The sequence below is a fragment of the Nannobrachium achirus genome (assembly GCF_963921795.1).
Source record: "Nannobrachium achirus genome assembly, chromosome: 9".
NCBI classification, from domain to species: domain Eukaryota; kingdom Metazoa; phylum Chordata; class Actinopteri; order Myctophiformes; family Myctophidae; genus Nannobrachium; species Nannobrachium achirus.
The window spans coordinates 3579834-3599922 of record NC_137818.1 but is presented as its reverse complement, the minus strand read 5'-3'; the positions used below and the strand labels follow the sequence as shown (position 1 = coordinate 3599922).

General features: G+C 41.2%; 1 protein-coding gene across 2 annotated transcripts in view; it reads left to right on the top strand.

Moving 5' to 3' along the window:
- The window catches only part of g6pd (glucose-6-phosphate dehydrogenase), a 39667-nt gene extending 22051 nt beyond the window's left edge, over positions 1 to 17616 (top strand). For both annotated transcript variants that reach the window (XM_080733230.1, XM_080733231.1), the window contains exons 5-13: positions 1610 to 1827; positions 4761 to 4919; positions 5963 to 6088; positions 6982 to 7075; positions 9591 to 9777; positions 11147 to 11382; positions 13494 to 13570; positions 16638 to 16730; positions 17473 to 17616. In XM_080733230.1, coding sequence (XP_080589356.1) covers positions 1610 to 1827; positions 4761 to 4919; positions 5963 to 6088; positions 6982 to 7075; positions 9591 to 9777; positions 11147 to 11382; positions 13494 to 13570; positions 16638 to 16730; positions 17473 to 17563 — 1281 coding nt within the window. In that variant the 3' untranslated portion in view covers positions 17564 to 17616. The remainder of the gene's footprint in view (positions 1 to 1609; positions 1828 to 4760; positions 4920 to 5962; positions 6089 to 6981; positions 7076 to 9590; positions 9778 to 11146; positions 11383 to 13493; positions 13571 to 16637; positions 16731 to 17472) is intronic.
- The last annotated feature ends 2473 nt before the right edge of the window (positions 17617 to 20089 follow it).

Below are 20089 nucleotides of genomic sequence, written 5' to 3'. Positions count from 1 at the left end.
TCGTTTTGTGCGACAGTCTTGTATGATGAAGCAGGGCTTTGCTTTACCAAAAGACGTACACATTTGAAACTTGGAGATACAAGGTTTCTGCCCGACAGTGACGATATTTTAGTGATTATGTTGCGAGGAAAACGTTGAGATAATAGCCATTTTGGCTAGAACTGACTGAAAATAACTTTGTACTTCAAGTTTTAAATTATGCTAAATATTTTTTCAAGTGTATCAAATGATCTCACGGCACCTCTGGACTGCCATCACGGCACCCAAGGGTGCCATTGATTTAGGCAAGTCATGTTTATCTGCCTTTTATTCATATGTGCCCAACTCTACTCTCCTAACACTGATGATTCACCCTGACGTATTGACAATGTCCTCATCACAATGCTTGTTGCATTAAAAAATCATTTCTGCCTACTGGAAGTCAAAACGTTGACTTCAAAGCATTTTCTGCCAAAGTCATTTTGGAATGTATTTGTAACGAGCTTTCTGAAAGGATGAGGACATGTCAATAAGGTACAATGAAGCAGCAGTTTTATCAGAACAGAGTTGGGCAGAAATGTAAATGACTTGGGCAGTTATGCAATGAGGCTAACGACTTGAAGAAGCATTACGCCGTTCGTTGCTTGATTATGGTAATTATGTTAAGTCAGGTTGCCTGTGGATTGGGCTGATGATGTCATAACTATTGCTCAACTCTGGCAGCAGTGTGCAACTATGTTAACATCACTCTGATGTCATCAGCGCTGTTAACTGTGGTCTGTGATGATGTTATCATTACTATAGGCTTACTTTGCTACTCTCTCTCTAATGTTCTGCACCAGATGATTGTTCAGGCCAGGATGTATTAGACTTATCTTAGTATTTGTTTAAGGGCATATAGTGTACGTGGTTTACTGGTGCCACCAAAATATCGGACATACATTTTTCCCATAGACTTACAGTATACAAAATTATTAAAAACAATTATTTTAAGCCTAGAATCATATTATTATTATATATATTTTTCACAGAATCAAAGGTTTTATGGCCATGATTCACCAGGATCTTGGATGACTTGATTCTAGACTTAATATTATTTGTAAAAATCCACTCGTCCGAGACAGTTTGCCCTCCTGGCTCCCAAGTTGTGGAATAAACTCCCTGTCGCACTTAGAACAACGGACTCACTCGCTAGCTTTCGCTGTGGACTGAAGACTCACCTTTTCAGACTCCACCTAAACCCTTAGCACTACAGTAAAATCAATGACCATACATGAAGCTAGTTAGCATTTGTTTTTTAAGAACTTTGATTATATTGTGTTTTTCTCTAGATAGATAACCATTTACATTGTTATATTGCTGTTAATATACTGACTTATTATCTTGTTTATTATTGTGATGTTTTTTATCTGCTTATTGTAAGTCGCTTTGGATTAAAAGCGTCTGCTAAATGCCTAAACTGTAAACTGTAAACTGTATACATATTTTTCTAAAGGTCTATGGGGAACTTGATGAATGGGCGTTTTTTTAGTGGTACCATCAAACCGATCACCCTCCCCTGTCCAAAGGTTGCCCCTGATCGTCTTATTTCTGACGCAAAAAATAAAACACTTCCTCCTCCTCCAATCAGGCGTCAGAGTCGGAGGCGGAGCGTCTGTCTGCGTTCTTCGCCAGGAACTCCTACGTCAGCGGGAAGTACGCCGACGAGCCCTCCTTCACCAAGCTGCACCAACACCTGCTGGCGCTCCCTGGTGGCCAGGAGGCCAACCGTCTCTTCTACCTGGCGCTGCCGCCCACCGTGTACCACGACGTCACCAAGAACATCAAGCACCACGCCATGGCTGTGAAGTAAGTGTTATACCACATATCTGTACCATAGACTGTATAAAAGATATGGACAAAGCCAAGCCATTGGTTTCTATGCAGCGCAAATGACACAATATGGGTCCTTGGCATGGGTGTTGCCATCATAGATTGTAAAGGCACCAGAGGATGCTATTGGCTGCCAACGGTCACGTGCAACCGCAGGGATACATGGGAGAATGTAGTCGGAGCCTCCCGAAATACAGCACACGAAGAAGAACACAGCCGGCTGGTATCAGTTTAGTTGGCCAAGCCCCCCGCAACTTTATCATCAATTTTAACACAAATGGGACCTTATTTTCACAAAACGCATATAGTCGTGATTGAAAGGCAATGTCTAACTAACGATAGGAACCATAAAGTATTTATGAAAATGTTAATTAAGGTTAGAAAACGAAAGGGAAAAATGAATGGGGTCCAATGGAGAACAATTCTTTTTTGCGATCGGCCGGGGGGGAAAACAGCATCAAGCACCACACCATGAGCATCAAGTCAGTGGCACAATTATTATATGATCACAATTATTTGAGATAATCACAATTGTTTTAGCATAATCGTCATAATCGTTCCCATGTTGAAATGTTTTCGTACATTTTCAAAACTAGTGGAAATGGCCGATCCACAAGCCCAAAGCTCAAAACACGTCACATCGTGATGCGTTTTTTTTTTTTATAGTGTTATGTAAGTTATTTGTAAATGTAAAATATTTTGTTTACGAAGCCAAAAAGCCAAACGCGAATGTAATTTTTATTCATAATGTTCCAATAATGTTCCAACGACAGAAACACAATTAAATCATGAATCGTTAATTATAAAGTCAAATTGGGCAGCCCTATTCAATTCACCCCTCAACTGCTTCTTATCTGCACTTCCTCCAGGGGATTTGGTTGATTGTCTGATTCTGTTTATTGATTCCTGTTCTTGATCACCTCGTTTTGGTTCCATATTGGTTAAAGGAGGAAATATATTTTAAAAGATTGTCTTGTCTTTATTAGGAAAAAACTCTGGACCCTATATCGATTCTGATTCATACTTTTTTATGGGTATCCCCGTCCTTGTCCTTAATGTCCTTGATGTCCTCAAATAAACGATAGCAGTAATAGAATAAATGTTATCCTTCACAGCCAGAACGGAAGAGGCCATTTTTAACCCGGTTATGTTGTTGTAAAGTGCAGCTGTGTTTCTCTAGTCTCTCAAGACACATTATCTCTTCCTCAATCTGTTAACTTCACTATAATGGTTGAGAACCGGAAGCTGTCATCTGTGTTTGGTCGTGATTCAGCCCATCTCTGCAGGTTGTTCACAAAGATTTCACATTTTAAAATATCTTTAAAAAGCATCTTTGAATTTCTATTCCTGCTAGGCAGCTCAAGGATAGATACTTTGCGTTTTGCAGTAGGACTCATTTATGTGACTGCACAGACCAAACAGAAGTCGGGTGTGTGTGTGTGTGTGTGTGTGTGTGTGTGTGTGTGTGTGTGTGTGTGTGTGTGTGTGTGTGTGTGTGTGTGTGTGTGTGTGTGTGTGTGTGTGTGTGTGTGTGTGTGTGTGTGTGTGTGTGTGTGTGTACTTGCACTACTAATACTTCTGAGGGCCAAATGACCCCACAAGTACAGTATAGTAGAACATGAGAAACACAGACTATTGCAGCTGTATCTAGGATGTTCATAAAGGTGTATCTAGGATGTTCATAAAGGTGTATCTAGGATGTTCATAAAGGTGTATCTAGGATGTTCATAAAGGTGTATCTAGGATGTTCATAAAGGTGTATCTAGGATGTTCATAAAGGTGTATCTAGGATGTTCATAAAGGTGTATCTAGGATGTTCATAAAGGTGTATCTAGGATGTTCATAAAGGTGTATCTAGGATGTTCATAAAGGTGTATCTAGGATGTTCATAAAGGTGTATCTAGGATGTTCATAAAGGTGTATCTAGGATGTTCATAAAGGTGTATCTAGGATGTTCATAAAGGTGTATCTAGGATGTTCATAAAGCTGTATCTAGGATGTTCATAAAGGTGTATCTAGGATGTTCATAAAGCTGTATCTAGGATGTTCATAAAGGTGCGAAGAAGAGCTAAACATGAGCGTAAGAGACCACACCACACTGTATGACTATGACTCACACGCACAAGAATTCAGGTCCACTTCATTCAATCACTGCTTTTCACCATTTATTCTTCCACACACAGAAAGTACTGCAGTTCCCAGGCATTAACTGTTTCTCTACTGTGGATGTTAGGGTGTTAAGTTGCGTCCGTTGCGTTTACATTGCATTACGGTCAGCAGAAATCGTCGGCTCCCACGATCCCCCCCCCTCTCCGCAACGGTTCCCGTACTAATCTGTACACAGGTGAACACCATGACTCATTATCAGCGTGGCAGCGCCCCAGCTCTGGTGATCACGCTCACCACCTTGGTGCACGGTGCCACGTCTATGAATCTAGTGTAAAGTAAGCCTTGCCGAGCCATGAGGCCCATAACGCTGTAGCCCATCTCCTGTTTCTGTAGCGTGAGGCAGCTTGATGTAGTACTGTAAACCCCCTGGACATGACGCTAGTATGTCGCAGGGACTTACTGTACCCCCAATCCAAGCCTTGTTGCTGAGTGCCAAGCAGGGAGGCACTGGGTCTTTGGTATGACCCGACCGGGGATCGAACCCTGACCTCCCAGTCTCAGGACGGACACTCTAACCACAAGGCCTCAGAGATGAATCAAGTGTGCATACATTCAAATCAATAATAATCAAAAACATGAGACTATGTGTTATTGTCACATTTATGGCTCCTACATAAAACATTGTGACATTTTTTTTTAAATGGTCCTTATGAGAGTTAGGCTTACAGTATATGGCAACAGCTAGTCCAGAATTCTCCTTTTTTATGCCATTCATAAAGTGTGTGTGTATTTCTTTCCAGAGGCTGGAACAGGGTGATCGTGGAGAAGCCGTTTGGTCGGGACCTGCAGAGTTCAGAGGAGCTGAGCAGACACCTGTCCTCTCTGTTCACTGAGGAGCAGATCTACCGTATAGACCACTACCTGGGCAAGGAGATGGTGCAGAACCTTATGGTCCTCAGGTACTGAACCCTTTAGAGCAGATCTACCGTATAGACCACTACCTGAACCCTTTAGAGCAGATCTACCGTATAGACCACTACCTGGGCAAGGAGATGGTGCAGAACCTTATGGTCCTCAGGTACTGAACCCTTATAGACCACTTCCTGAACCCTTTAGAACAGATCTACCATATAGACCACTACCTGGGCAAGGAGATGGTCCAGAACCTTATGGTCCTCAGGTAAACCTTTAGAGCAGATCTACTGTAGACCACTACCTGAACCCTTTAGAACAGATCTACCGTATAGACCATTACCTGGGCAAGGAGATGGTGCAGAACCTTATGGTGCTCAGGTACTGAACCCTTTAGAACAGATCTACCGTATAGACCACTACTTGAACCCTTTAGAACAGTGGTTCTCAAATGTCAAGGTCTCTCCTTAACTCTGACAGTGTACAAATGGAACCAAATTGACCTGTTAGGGTTCATTTGGTTCCATTTGTACACTGTACACTTCTTATAAACGGCTAATCTCCTGTAGATTAAAAGTAAATGTTCCAATTCAAAGGAGCTTTATTGGCATGAGAAAACATACGTTTACATTGCCAAAGCAAGTGTCAAAATATAATAAAAACAGTTGAAAATGGGGAACATAATATACAGTTGGAGGGGGTACAGCATTGTGTAAAAAGAGCTATATCATGTTGTCGTTATATATACACGGTATAAAGCTTTTTGGAACAAATAGCAACATTTCTTTATTCTCAATACGATTTAAAAAAGTATACAAAAAAGCCCCATAGTTAAAATGTTTAAAAGTTTAAAAGTAGCAGCTCTGTTTATATGAGCAGTAGGTCTAGATGTCAATCCATGGTTTGTAGTCCTTAGGGTGGTGGTATTCCAGTCTCTAGCCTTTTATCGCAAAAGTCATTTATTAATTGGTGGTCTAAAATATAGAGCTATTTAACACTTACCCTACCTTTTAAAATATATGTAAAAATGTAGACCAAACGGCCATCTTCCATGAGCAGAAGGTAACGGCGTAACTGTTTGTGTCTCCAGGTTTGGAAACCGTATCTTCGGTCCCATCTGGAACCGGGACAGCATCGCCTGCGTGGTCCTCACCTTCAAAGAACCCTTCGGCACCCAGGGGCGGGGAGGATACTTTGATGACTTCGGCATCATCCGGTAAGAAGAGGAGATTAGCGGATGTGTGACGTAACAACCTTCACATGCTGTTAAGGCCAGACCGCACCAATGCAACTACCGGTAGTCACAACTGCTTGCATTACAACAGCACTAATGCAACTCCTTGAAACTGCGAGATTGGAGATAACGGTTGCAATAAGTTGTATGTTGTGCAAAGTAGTTGCAAGGACTTGCATTGGTGCAGTCCGGCCTTTACACACAGAGTTGTTGTTTTCCGATACCAGTTTTGGAAAAGCTGGAGATAACTGCCTAAAATGCTGGCATCAGTGATTTGTCATTTACTTTACTGTAATCGATTATTTTGAATGCGTCTGTTAATGTTGCACTACTGTTTTATATACAGTATATTCTTTAATTTGTGTCTTATCATGGGGGCTTAGTCTATTTACAAGTCTCGAGTAGCAGCTGTCTGAAGGTGACTTTTCATATCAATTTTGAAGGAGGCTAGGGATTTGCTCTCTTTTAAGGCTTGTGGGAGGGCGTTCCACATGTTGATGGTATAGCAGGAGAACGAGTTAGAGCCTTGTTTAGTGTTAAATATAGGTTGAACATGATTAGTGGAGCTGCCTCTGGTGTTGTGATCGTGGACATCCTTGACCTTTAAGAAGTAGTTTGCCAGGTACATGGGTATCTTGGAGGTGTAGTGAATCTTGTACACCAGGCCCATTGCAAGATGCTGTACTCTGTCAGCTACTTTGAGCCACCCCACGCTTTCGTGGTGATGATCGTTAAGGTGGGCCCGAGGAGGAAGACCAAGCACAACCCTAATTAGTTTGTTCTGGGCTGTTTGGAGTGAAGGCTAAATGCCTGAATTGTAACTTGCATTCACAGATGAAAATAACAAACTAAGTAATTGTCTGTGTGTCTCTCAGTGATGTGATGCAGAACCACCTGCTGCAGATGCTGTGTCTCGTTGCCATGGAGAAACCAGCTTCCACCAGCCCTGAAGATGTCAGGGATGAGAAGGTAACCACCAACCAATCAGCATTAAGCAAGACCTGACTGTAGCTACACACAGCTGTGTTGTGCACGTTAGGAAGAGTAATACGTTACTAGTTACTAGGGCATTTAACGACTTGTTTTTTTGCAAGTCGACTTTCTGTCAGTAAAAGTCTAAAGTTGTGTCGACGCGTCATTCAACGACATCACATTGACACGTAAGGCAGCTGTCCTTGACGATGGCTGAATCCAGTTTGCTTTCTGTTCACACATGGAGCAAACATAACCAGAAAGGTGCACTTCTGGGAAATTTCAAGTGTGGTTGCACTGACTGAAGTCCCCAGGAATCCAAATTAATTTTGCCTTACTATCTTTATTACATATTGTGATGTCAAGGGAAGCATGACCAATCCAGTCTGATTGGACTTTATGTTGTCCAAGATATCTGTTCTTACAATCTGGATAATTTCAGTTAAAAGATTAAAAAAATAAAAATAAAAACAAAACAGGTTCACTTTAGCTGGCATAAAGGTTCTCTGACCTAGAACAATTGAGTACCTGAGACGTATAACAGCATAAGTCCATATTAGATTTTTTTTTAATATATATATTTTTGGATTTACCAGACTGTAAACCACAAACTAGTCATTTTTAATCTGTTAAATTGTTAATGCAATCCCCCCTCATTTTGTTTAATTGTCTGTTTTAATGTTATCTGCTCCCTTTGTCTGCTGAATATTGCTTGTACGGACTTAGACTGTTGTTCCACAAACTGCTGGAGATATACTGTTTTTCCACAATATATAATTCCCAATATATATGAGTTAAGTAAAAAAATCTAACTCAACAAAATGAGGGGGGAGTACATTAAGACTTTAAGAAATTAAAAACTTCTAGTGTGTGGTTTACAGTCTGGTAAATCAAAAAAATGTCTTTATCCAAAATGTTAAAATACAGACTTAGACTGTTATTCGTCTCAGGTACTCCATTGTTAGAACAACAGCGACTTGAATCAAGAAAACTGTCTGGGTTGCTCAATGCTCAAAAACGTCTGAGTCCAAATGACACCAGAAGTGTTTTACAGTTAAAAAAAAAGAAAAAATCCCCTTTCAAGTCTGTGTGTAATAAGAGGGATAATGAGCCGTAAGCTGGTCATTATTGAGAAATAATCCTCTTCAGGGTGTTTATAAGACCCTGGCAGACCCAGGGTTTATTTTTCAACATTGACCCGGCCAACAGTTTCCTATGGTTTGTTCATACATGCTCTACAATACAGTTGTTTATAATCGTTTTATTCATTAAACAATTGGTTGCAGTTAGTCAGCGTTAAGCTACTGTATTTCAGTACATGAATTACTGACCGACATCATTTTAGTGTTTTACTGTACTGTTGGGCTGTTTGTTTACATTTTGACTAATAAAGTATTCAATCAATCAATCAATCAATCAATCAATCAATCAATTGCCTGCAATGTGACATAGCTAAGTGTTATATCTGTAACCAGTGGTAAGAGAAGTACTCATTTCTTTTTACTCAGATTCTTTCAAATATATTTTTAGATCGGGGTCGGCGGCCAAATACATAATAATTTGGGGGGTCCTTGACATGAAAAAGTTTGAGAACCACTGATATAGAAACTACTGATTCAGAAAACTACTAGGATTTCTAGCAAATCCAACCCTGCAAAGCTCTGAGCAGGTAATGGAAGTAAAAATGGCAAAATGCTTATTTTATGTCCCGCTTGCACCCTCTACAGGTGAGGGTGCAGAAGTGCATGGCTCAAGTTTTCATGTTGGATGTTATTTTGGGCCAGTATGTTACAATGAATTAATTGATTGAATACTTTATTAAACAGTTTGAAGAGACGGGTACTGTACAGGGAAGTACAGTAGGCTATAATACAAGGTCTGCTAAAAGGAGTTCTCCACGAGAAAAAGCCTATGACTTTCCATTGGGGTACATTGTGTGTACTCAATTCATCAAAACATTTAACAACAGAGTGAACAGACAAATATTCAAAACTTTGCGGCCCTGTAGTAACTCTGAGGACCCCCTTACTTTAGACCTGGAATGCATTATAAGCATTATTTTAAACATTATTTTATTATTTTATGTTTTTAGCTATGGAAAAATAGCAGATCTACAAGCTCTCAATGCGCTGCGAGCTTGTAGATTTGCTATTTTTGAAAAATCATGAAGTTTTTTGCAAGTCTTTGAATAAAGTGTCTTCTAAATCCTTCTAAGGTTTTTTGAAAAACACATGTTTCTGTGTCAGTGGTTCTCAAACCGGACCCCTAGAATTATATGTATTTGGCCACCGACCCCGCCTCTAAATATTATGTATCAGCGACCCTTCAGAAGCAAATAATTGAGTTACAAATGTTAACAAAAAAAAAAGATGTATTCAAAGATTTGCACAAATGTTCACAATTTTCAAAAATAGCAGATCTGCTATTTTACAATAGCTAAAAGTATAAAATAATTATTGGAAGACCCCTGTGTGTTACAGTATTCTAATGCAGACTCTGTCGCCCTCTCCAGGTGAAGGTGCTGAAGTGCATCTCCCCAGTGTGCATGTCAGAGGTGGTCCTGGGCCAGTACGTGGGGGACCCCCAGGGGGAGGGGGACGCCAAGCTGGGCTACCTGGACGACCCCACCGTGCCCAAGGGGTCCACGCAGGCCACCTTCGCCACCACCGTGCTCTACGTCAACAACGAGCGCTGGGACGGTGAGATGACTGACCAGATACTGCTCACATCTTCTTGTACTTAGCAAAGCCCTAAGCAATGCAGATGTTTAATAATTCAACACTTGAGAGCGTAAAATCAAACCAAATGGACCCGTTAAGAGTCTATTTGGTTTACACTCAAGAGCTAACCATCTATAAGGGTCTATTTGGTTACTTCTCCATCATTTTTCTGGGGGAGTGTTTTCTGTTTTGCAACAATTTTGATAAGGTTCATGTGAACTAGTCTGTTGAAGCTTATTCATTATAATGATGGAAATCGCTATGACCGCGCAGCGCCGTACTGCACGCTGGCCGTGCTCCGTATCACCGCACCACGGTGAAAGAACGAAAGGACTTCGTCCCACTGCATAACTCCACCCCCGGTAGCGAAAAGTGAATGTTTTTTTCTGGTTGGCCAGTCAGGGAGTCTCAGGGACCAATCAGAAGGCTGACAAACGGTCTATTATCGTGACTAAAGAAATTGCTAATTTAGGATGTTATCCGAACATTTGCCAAAAAATAGCAGATCTACAAGCTCGTAGATCTGCTATTTTTTGGCAAAGAGATTTGGTAGACTGAAAAAAAAGGAACGTACGTTATTTCCAGGTCCGTCTTACCAATTAAATTAGAGGGTTTAAGTGGCACCAGATATGCAGCTTGGCAAATAAAAGGTGAAATGATACCAGTGCATGACGGAGGATAATTTCACGATAGATACAAATTTCTGCGATACGACTATTGTGAGTGTTTTAATTTTTTTAACCTATCCCTAAACGTGACGGTGGTTTTGACGACGCTGTGGTTTTGACCCCTCGGAGAACCGGCGTTACAGTAATAGAGTTCTTTTCGCGAGTATACTCGGGATCGGCACTCTAAATACTCGAGTATTTTTCACGAGTCGACTCGGGATCGACACTTAATGAGTTAACCATAGTGTGGTTGCGACCGACAGTTAGCAGTTACTATCAAAACCTCCACCGGCTGTCAGTCACTTCACATCACACTTTTCCCCTGCTCATATATTTTGCTGCTATATAACATTTTTGGACACTGCTCCTACAGATTTTGCCCTAAAAGTCATCAATATGGATCTGTCCCATTTCCCATATTCCCTCCTGATTGGCTACCATTGCCTTCTAAAGTTTGTGTATGCGACCTGACCGTCGCTGATCTCCTGATTAGGGAGTCTTACTGGTTTAACACCGTTTTGCGTATAACATATAACGTGACAGTGGTTTTGACGTCTTACTGGTTTAACACTGTTTTGTGTATAACGTGACAGTGGTTTTGACGTCTTACTGGTTTAACACTGTTTTGTGTATAACGTGACAGTGGTTTTGACGTCGTTGTAATTGTGACCCCTCGCCAGGCGTCCCGTTCATCCTGCGCTGTGGGAAGGCCCTGAACGAGAGGAAAGCAGAGATCAGGATGCAGTTCACGGACGTCCCGGGGGACATCTTCGGGAAGCAGTGTCGCCGCAACGAGCTGGTGGTCCGAGTCCAGCCCAACGAGGCCGTCTACGCCAAGATGATGAGCAAGAAGCCCGGGGTCTACTTCAGCCCCGAGGAGACCGAGCTGGACCTCACCTACAAGAGCAGATACAGGGTGAGTGGACCTCACCTACAAGAGCAGATACAGGGTGAGTGGACCTCACCTACAAGAGCAGATACAGGGTGAGTGGACCTCACCTACAAGAGCAGATACAGGGTGAGTGGACCTCACCTACAAGAGCAGATACAGGGTGAGTGGACCTCACATACAAGAGCAGATACAGGGTGAGTGGACCTCACCTACAAGAGCAGATACAGGGTGAGTGGACCTCACATACAAGAGCAGATACAGGGTGAGTGGACCTCACATACAAGAGCAGATACAGGGTGAGTGGACCTCACCTACAAGAGCAGATACAGGGTGAGTGGACCTCACCTACAAGAGCAGATACAGGGTGAGTGGACCTCACCTACAAGAGCAGATACAGGGTGAGTGGACCTCACCTACAAGAGCAGATACAGGGTGAGTGGACCTCACCTACAAGAGCAGATACAGGGTGAGTGGACCTCACATACAAGAGCAGATACAGGGTGAGTGGACCTCACCTACAAGAGCAGATACAGGGTGAGTGGACCTCACATACAAGAGCAGATACAGGGTGAGTGGACCTCACATACAAGAGCAGATACAGGGTGAGTGGACCTCACCTACAAGAGCAGATACAGGGTGAGTGGACCTCACCTACAAGAGCAGATACAGGGTGAGTGGACCTCACATACAAGAGCAGATACAGGGTGAGTGGACCTCACATACAAGAGCAGATACAGGGTGAGTGGACCTCACCTACAAGAGCAGATACAGGGTGAGTGGACCTCACATACAAGAGCAGATACAGGGTGAGTGGACCTCACATACAAGAGCAGATACAGGGTGAGTGGACCTCACATACAAGAGCAGATACAGGGTGAGTGGACCTCACATACAAGAGCAGATACAGGGTGAGTGGACCTCACATACAAGAGCAGATACAGGGTGAGTGGACCTCACATACAAGAGCAGATACAGGGTGAGAGGCTCTCAGCTGGGGCTGATAATCTAATGTCTCTAGGACAGACCAAGGACCCCTTAGTTGAGAGAGAGATGAAGCAGGGACCCCCACAACCTGTTCATAGATTCCATGTAGTTTCATTCATTGTTTGACGGCACAATCATCAGTGTATTTTGGATTCATGTCAATTTGTGTTTTCAGATATTTAACCACTTGAACCGTCAATACTTTTTCCCCTCTACACCAAAGCTCTTTGCCAAAAATAGCCGATCTACAAGCTCACGACGCCTCGCAGTGCGAGGCGTTGTGAGCTTGTAGATCTGCTATTTTTGGCTCAAGTTCTCTGAATATGGACACTAGGGTTCAAGTGGTTAATATAAAAAAAGAGAAAAAGGTTTCTATGATTTGGAGGACCCCCTATAGTAACTCTGAGGACCCCCTAGGGGTCCCGGACCCCCTGTTGAAGACCCCTGCCCTAGGAGGATGATGAAGAATGTTTTTTTTCTTGTCTTCAGTAAGGCGTGTTTGTACATTAAAGGACAACTTTGTTTTTTTACAACAAGGGTTCATATTTTAGATTGGAATTGTAGAAAAGAAAAGATGAGTGTTCAAATGTTTTCATTTACTGCTTTCTATCGTTTTAGCCATTTTGATTTCAGTGGGTGGGGGCATGTGTACAAGTGGCTAAATGTCTTTTTAGACACAATAAACCAGCGATGTCTTTGTTACTATTTACACCAGTCCCCATAAGTCACAAATGCCCATGAAAGATTGCGCTGCATCTTGGGAATGGGCTTATTGTGTCTAAAAATACATATTTATCCACTTGTACGCATGCCCCCAACCACTCATCTTTTCTCTAATTACAATCTAAAATATGAATCCTTGTTGTAAAAAAACGTTGTCCTTTAATAGTTCAATATAGACACCCACACAGTGTTTTTCATGGCTCAGTAGGAGATCCACATTGGACCTGGCAAACGTTTCAGTCGCTGCACACTGGGATCGTCAGTTTATGACCATAGTGTGGACAGAAAGGTTTGCCTTTCTACTCTGTACAGCCCTGTACAGATCTCTTTATTCCTGTGTGTCCTTCTTTGCTCTGATAAAAACAGTAACATTAGCAGGAGGGATCGCAGCCTGATGTTAAACCTAGAGTCTTGTGTTGTTTTCTCAGGATGTTGTTCTGCCAGATGCTTATGAGCGTCTCATCCTGGATGTGTTCTGTGGAAGCCAGATGCACTTTGTGCGCAGGTAAACCTAACCCTAAACCTAAACCTACATGAACCTAAACCTACAGTACATTAACACTTATGTTGCTATGATTTTTTCTCTTCAATGTCTCGTGTTGCCATGGTTACCATAGACTTCCATGTAATTGTGCAATTGTGTAAAAAGTGCACGCCCATGCCTAGATGATGCACCACGTGTGTGCACACTGTTCACAGCTTTCAAACAAAAAAATCCGCTTGGAAATCCGTTCAGGCATTCATGATTTATCAGCCATTATGTTTTCTTCAGATGTAAACAAACATGGCTGCCATGTTTGAAAGAATGGGTTGGTATGGGGGTTAAACATGCAATTTTGCGATCACGATCATGCCTAATACATTTCTGGAGGTCCAAAAAAAAAATTGAAAAAAATGTTTTTGAAAAAAAAACGGCCCAAACTCGGGAAACTCGGGGTTGGCACCAGATGTGTTAACCTACCTAACCCAAACCCTGGATGTGTTCTGTCTGTGGAAGCCAGATGCACTTTGTGCGCAGGTCTGTCTGTTTAAACAATCCTACATTAACCTACCTGAACCTACAGTACATTAACCTACCTGAACCTGCAGTACCTAACCCTGAACCTGCATTCTGTTGCAGTAGCAGCAGGACTGTCTGCTTGGAAAAAATCCTACATTAGCCTACCTACAGTAACCCTATACACCCACATCACACCCACATCAGCGTTAGTTTTGTTGACTCAAGATTTAGATATTCTAGTCGACTAAGACTAGACTAGACTACACAGTTTCCTAAGACAACCTTTGTGAAGACTAAGACAAAATGTGTCTTATTCAAAAGACTAAGCCTTAATCTGAATTTGCTGTAAAAATTAACACCTGTGGCTCTGTTGAAATGGAAGCCTGTCTGTCAGCTTGTAAACTATTCTGTTGAAATGGCATCAAGTCTAGCATCAGCTAACCTTAAACCTACATTCTGTTGAAATAGCAGCATGTCAGTCTGCTTGGGTGCTAAACAATAACAAGAATGATGGTAATGGTTGGTGCTACTGTAGGTGCTACTGTAGGTGCTACTGTAGGTGCTACTGTAGGTGCTACTGTAGGTGCTACTGTAGGTGCTACTGTAGGTGCAAGGCTAGTTGGTGCCTTGCATGGTTTAGTGCTTTGGTTAAAGGCGCTGTAGAAATGAAACCATTTACCTTATTAAAACTGCTGGCTTTTATGCAGCCTCCATGACCACTAAGTTACAATAAGTAATGCTCATCAGACAGCCTCTATGACCACTAAGTTACAATAAGTAATGCTCATCAGACAGCCCCTATGACCACTAAGTTACAATAAGTAATGCTCATCAGACAGCCTCTATGACCACTAAGTTACAATAAGTAATGCTCATCAGACAGCCCCTATGACCACTAAGTTACAATAAGTAATGCTCATCAGACAGCCTCTATGACCACTAAGTTACAATAAGTAATGCTCATCAGACAGCCCCTATGACCACTAAGTTACAATAAGTAATGCTCATCAGACAGCCCCTATGACCACTAAGTTACAATAAGTAATGCTCATCAGACAGCCCCTATGACCACTAAGTTACAATAAGTAATGCTCATCAGACAGCCTCTATGACCACTAAGTTACAATAAGTAATGCTCATCAGACAGCCTCTATGACCACTAAGTTACAATAAGTAATGCTCATCAGACAGCCCCTATGACCACTAAGTTACAATAAGTAATGCTCATCAGACAGCCTCCATGACCACTAAGTTACAATAAGTAATGCTCATCAGACAGCCTCCATGACCACTAAGTTACAATAAGTAATGCTCATCAGACAGCCTCTATGACCACTAAGTTACAATAAGTAATGCTCATCAGACAGCCCCTATGACCACTAAGTTACAATAAGTAATGCTCATCAGACAGCCTCTATGACCACTAAGTTACAATAAGTAATGCTCATCAGACAGCCTCTATGACCACTAAGTTACAATAAGTAATGCTCATCAGACAGCCCCTATGACCACTAAGTTACAATAAGTAATGCTCATCAGACAGCCCCTATGACCACTAAGTTACAATAAGTAATGCTCATCAGACAGCCCCTATGACCACTAAGTTACAATAAGTAATGCTCATCAGACAGCCCCTATGACCACTAAGTTACAATAAGTAATGCTCATCAGACAGCCCCTATGACCACTAAGTTACAATAAGTAATGCTCATCAGACAGCCCCTATGACCACTAAGTTACAATAAGTAATGCTCATCAGACAGCCCCTATGACCACTAAGTTACAATAAGTAATGCTCATCAGACAGCCCCTATGACCACTAAGTTACAATAAGTAATGCTCATCAGACAGCCCCCATGACCACTAAGTTACAATAAGTAATGCTCATCAGACAGCCCCTATGACCACTAAGTTACAATAAGTAATGCTCGCCATCGAGTGATCGAGTCCAATAGTTCCAAACTCTACTGTAGAGTTAGAACAATGTAATCCTAATAATATGTGTTGATGAAGCCATGAACAAAACTCTTTCTGTCTCAATGCTGATCAGCATGACATGACATGATGGTATGTACAGTGTCTGATTCCAGATGCAGATTAGGGATGGGATGATACATGATATTATCGTTTATCGTGATAAACACTCACAATAATCGTATCGTTGAGATTTAATTCATGGTGATATCGTCCTCCGTCATGCACTGGGATCAATTCAACTTTTATTTGCCAAGCTGCATATCCGGTACCACTTAAACCCTCTAGAATTGGTAAAACGTACTTATAATATACGTACTCGATACAGTCTTTTTTTCACTCATTATCAAATGTCTTTGCCAAAAAATAGCCGATCTACAAGCTCACAACGCGGCACAACGTGGCGTGTTGTGAGCTTGTAGATCTGCTATTTTTTGGCAAATGTTCCGTCCCAGTGGATTTTGATTATCATGATAATATTGTAAATCACGATTTCTTTGGTCACAATAATTGTGATATGCCATTTTCATATCGTCCCCTCCCTAATGCAGATGTCATACTGTATGTTTAAACAACGTTTTGCTGTGTTTGTGTCCAGTGATGAGCTGAGGGAAGCCTGGAGGATCTTCACTCCTCTGCTTCACAAGATCGAGACGGAGAAACCTCAACCCATTCCTTACAAATACGGAGGGTAAGAGTCGTGTTGCTCACTTCTTTTTGTTTTAAAAATTATAACACTTTTTACTGTTATAAAATGTAAAAAACGGTTAACTTTTCAGGATTAAAATTAAAAAATAGCAAAAGTATGATATTTGATGCATTTGTGTGAGGCCATAATATGATCAAGTTGGCCATTAAATTACGCAAAAACAAAGTTAAAGGACAACCTTTTTACAACAAGGGTTCATATTTTAGATTGTTATTAGAGAAAAGAAAAGATGAGTTTTAAAATGTTTTCATTGATTTTAGCTATTTTAATTTCATTGGTTTGGTTCATGCCTACAAGTGGCTAAATATCAAATTTAAATGTTTTATACACACTAAGCTGGTGATTTCTTTATTACTATTTACAGTAACACTGCTAAACCCCATAAATCACATCTGCCCATGAAAGATTGTGGTGCATGTTGGGAATGGACTTATTGTGTTTAAAAAGACATTTAGCCACTTGTACACATACCCCCACCCACTGAAATCAAAATCATTAAAGTCGCTAAAACGATAGAAAGCAGTAAATGAAAACATTTTAACACTCGTCTTTTCTTTTCTCTAATTATCTAAAATATGAACCCTTGTTGTAAAACAAACAAAGTTGTCCTTTAAAATATAGAGATGGAGGTTTCTGCCCAGACTGTGACTTTTATTCTCCCCAAATCTTACAGATATCAGGACTTAACGTTTTTATTTTCTTCCCTTTCTTTCCTTTTCTCCAGTCGGGGTCCCGCCGAAGCCGACGAGCTCTCCAAGAGGGTGGGATTCGTCTACGAGGGAACGTACAAGTGGGTCAACCCCCACAGACTGTGATCTGTGAGGACCCCCACAGACTGTGATCTGTGAGGACCCCCACAGACTGTGAGCTGTGAGGTAGAGGAGGAGGGGGGGGGGGGGGGGGGTACAGCAGGGTAATAAGTGAAGGTGTCACAGTGCGCCAGTGGAGCGTGTGGACGGCCATCGCGGGTAAAAAAAAAAAAAAAACATGGGAGAAGAATGAAAGAAGACTTTTAAAAAAGCAACGTGGGGAAAAGAAAGCTTTCGAAAAGCGACGTGGAAATTGAAAAAAAGCTTTAGAAAATCACAGGACTATTTATAATGGGTTCTTGTTCACAGAAAATAGTTTGGCTTTTTTGAGCGACGGAGCACCTTTTGAACATCACATCCATAGTTCTTGCACACGTGGATAAAAGTTCTCACGACTGGTTTAAAGTCATTTTTATATCCGATTAAACGTGTTCGGGGTCAAACCTAGCAATGAGAGTACATGTTAAAAGGTTAAAAACCTCAATATGCAATTTCTTCCGCTGGTTGGCTGTGTGTATGTAGAAGAAAAGCAGCATCATCTGGGTTTTAGAATGATATGTGATATTACATCATGATTCAATCTAGCTAGTTGTTTATGAAACACTAGCACTAGTGTAGGTGGCTCTACTTTCTCACAAATTACGGATTGGGAACTTTGGCCTAGCGAAAACATTTCCAGTCGCGATTATTCTCATTTTATTAAGTAGAAGTAGAAAGCTCGCCGGCAACTCAAAAAGAAAAAAAACTTTTTTTCTGTGGACGTGACTCCTAAAAAAAGTTGTAGTTCTTATCGTTTGTAGTTCTCAGGAACTGTCGTTCCCTCCACAGTCCCATGGAGCCACTTCACCAGAGCATTAAAAACCAGGTCGTCTATTTAATAGACTTTGAAACACAGTGTAGTAATTTAATAATTGGAACAACCGCAGACCCTGCTAATGTCAACATGGCTTTGTTGTAGTAGCCTGATTTCAGACTCAGCTGAAGCTTGAGTCTGACATTGTGCCCTGTTTGAGCGATTTCTGGAGGGGAGGGACTTTGACGGCACGGATTGGCGGTGCGAGGCGTTGTGTGCTTGTAGATCTGCTGTTTTCACTAGTTTAGTTCATTTTTAAAACGATGAATACAAAACGAACGGTCTTGGACATACAAGGTTTCCACCCGACACCGACGAAATAAAATAAAAAGGGGACGCTAGAGCTATGGTTAGCGGTGCAGGTGTTGAGGACCAAATGAGGGACAAACTGATCTTCTGGTGAAATGGCTCCATGTTAATGTTAACATCCGTCAGGTCTTAATCAGATTGAATGTGATTCTTAATGGGATTGAATGTGATTCTTATTGAACAACTGTGTAACAAATCAGATGGAATGGGAGCAGAAGCAGCACAATCCATTCTGCCTCCAACAGACAAACATTTCCTTAGCCTCGTAGCATCATTGCCTCAGTAATTCTTGTTTTGGCCAAATTGAAAATGTTCTGCCCAACTCTCACATAATAAATAAAGGCAGACGAACATGACTTGGGCAACCATGAGTTTTTATCTCATGAATAGCTGAGTCACCTAACTTTTTCTTTGTTTTTTTATCTCTCTCTTCTTGACTAAAAACCTTAAAGGCCCATTTCACCTCTGGGACAACCAGATCTTATTTTATTGTTGTATGTCATATGATGCATTTTGCATCATATGACCTGCATCATATGACCAGTTGTAGCACGGTGAAATACTAAACTATCTAAAAACACAGATTGAACACAAAAAAATAACTCAGGATTGTGTTGATCGTGTCCCAAACAACAATAAAATAAGATCTGGTTGTCCCAGAGGTGAACTTGTCCTTTAACAATATAAGTTAGGCAATTATGCTATGAGGCTAAAGATTTACTAAAAAGAGCACTTTTTCTAACTTTATAGTCATACTATACAGTTGTTATTAAACATTTTCATGCCAAGGACCCCCAGTTTGATAAGTATTTGGCTGTGGACCCCCATCCGAAAATAACTTGTGCCAGGGACCCCCATAAGAGAAGCTGTACAAGCTTGTGGATCGTTGATGATAAAAAAAGTAGCTGATCTACAAGCTTGTTGATGGGGTTGATCTTTGAGTAACCAAAAGGTTTTGGCATTAAAGTGGTTAAAACTAGTTTTCCCCATAGGACCAATCACATGAATATGAGGTTGAAAATGTGTGAAATGCTCCTTTAAAACATGTTCATTCCTTTAAAACATGTTTCAACCCATTCAGAAAGGGTACACATTATTGTGTGTTATTATTTTAATGCTTAAACTGTTGAAAAATAGCAGATTGCTATTTTTGAAAAATCGTGACAATTTGAACTTTGACCCGATTCTATAAGTGACTTTTGAATCCTTCTAAGGTTTTTTGAAAAACCTATCTGTCATTTGTCATGGCTAGCCAATCTGGCCAGCCATCGTCAAAGAAAAGGTCCGTTTCACTTAACTGGAGCTCAGTTAGTCTGTTCTTGAGAGACTACTGTGTCAGTGGTTCTCAAACCTTTTCATGTGAAGGACCC